This window comes from Capsicum annuum, unplaced genomic scaffold (genome assembly GCF_002878395.1).
Source record: "Capsicum annuum cultivar UCD-10X-F1 unplaced genomic scaffold, UCD10Xv1.1 ctg63541, whole genome shotgun sequence".
Taxonomy (NCBI): domain Eukaryota; kingdom Viridiplantae; phylum Streptophyta; class Magnoliopsida; order Solanales; family Solanaceae; genus Capsicum; species Capsicum annuum.
In genome coordinates this window covers 6,988-8,197 of record NW_025872600.1, presented here as the reverse complement: position 1 = coordinate 8,197, position 1,210 = coordinate 6,988, and the positions used below count along the sequence as shown (strand labels likewise).

The 1,210-nt window shown below is 35.7% G+C and overlaps 1 protein-coding gene across 1 annotated transcript; it reads left to right on the top strand.

Annotated features, from left to right (window-relative positions):
* The first annotated feature begins 376 nt into the window (after positions 1 to 376).
* LOC107868565 lies at positions 377 to 913 on the top strand. The gene is made up of 2 exons (XM_016715253.2): positions 377 to 727; positions 809 to 913. The coding sequence occupies exons 1-2, from the start codon at positions 377 to 379 to the stop codon at positions 911 to 913; spliced, it is 456 nt and encodes a 151-aa protein (XP_016570739.2).
* The last annotated feature ends 297 nt before the right edge of the window (positions 914 to 1,210 follow it).

Genomic DNA, 1,210 nt, shown 5'->3' with positions numbered 1-1,210 from the left:
ACAATGTTGTCTGCTAGTGTACTGGATGCAGCAGGTGAGATTTATGAAATTTTTTTAGACAAAATTATGTATATGCTGGCATGCACTGATAGACACTATCCTACTTGTTTAATCAGGACATATTTTGCTACTAGCATATGCTGTTGTTGATTCTGAAAATGATACTTAGTGGGAATGGTTTTTCTGCATGTTTAACACTGCTTTTGGTGAAAGAGAAGGCATGTTCATAGTATCTGATAGGCATGACATCATATTAAAAGTTGTTGCACTTGTATTTCCAAATGTAGCTCACTGTATATGTACCTACCATCTATGGAATAACATCAAGGGTAGATTTAAGAAGAATCAAAAGCAACTAAAGGGGATCTTCTTTACAATGGCCAAAACGTACATAAAGGCAGACTTTGATCGGCTTATGGAAGACATAAACAAAATCGATAATAGGGTGAAGGAGTATATGTTTGATATCGGCTATGAAAAATGGTCCATAGCTCATGCCCATGTCAGCAGGTCGATATTCATGAAGTTAAACATAGCAGGGTCCTTAAATTCAGCAAATAGAGATGCAAGAGACCTGCCAATTAAAAAATTCCTACAGTTTATGATGGATCTGGTCATGAGATGGAATAATGAGCATAGACAACATTCAGAAGCAACATTTACAGAACTGGGAAACAAATACAATATAATAATAAGGGAAAATCTCATTCTATCAAATAAAATGAAGGTATTACTTCTTAATTCTACTTCACAGACACTTACATATTCTGATGTGCACACTACCTACTAATATATTTGTACATTTCAGGTGATGGGTTCTACTCATTATTCTTATGCAGTCATTGATGAAACTGGAAAAAGAAACATTGTTTGCATGCATGAAAAAAATGCTCCTGCCTACAATTTCAAGTAGATGGCATACCTTGTCCACATACTATGGCAGTCCTAACTTACACGCATATGGATTTACAAAGCTATTGTGCTCCATATTACACAAGAGAAAACTTCTTGAAAGTATATGAACTTCCAGTTATACCAGTTCCGGATGAAATAGCTTGGCACATTTCAGCAGAGATATCAGCTAATATAGTACTACCACCAATCTAGAAACCAAAACTAGGAAGACCAAAATAGAACAACCGAGGAAAGGGCATTATGGGCTACTTTAAGCAACAAATTTCATGTGGGTGCTGTGAAAAATAGGACACAA

Coding starts and splice junctions, on each gene's coding strand:
- LOC107868565 (XM_016715253.2), top strand. CDS start 377: ATGGCCAAAACGTACATAAAGGCAGACTTTGATCGGCTTATGGAAGAC. Junction 728..808: donor TTCTATCAAATAAAATGAAG/GTATTACTTCTT, acceptor TGTACATTTCAG/GTGATGGGTTCTACTCATTA.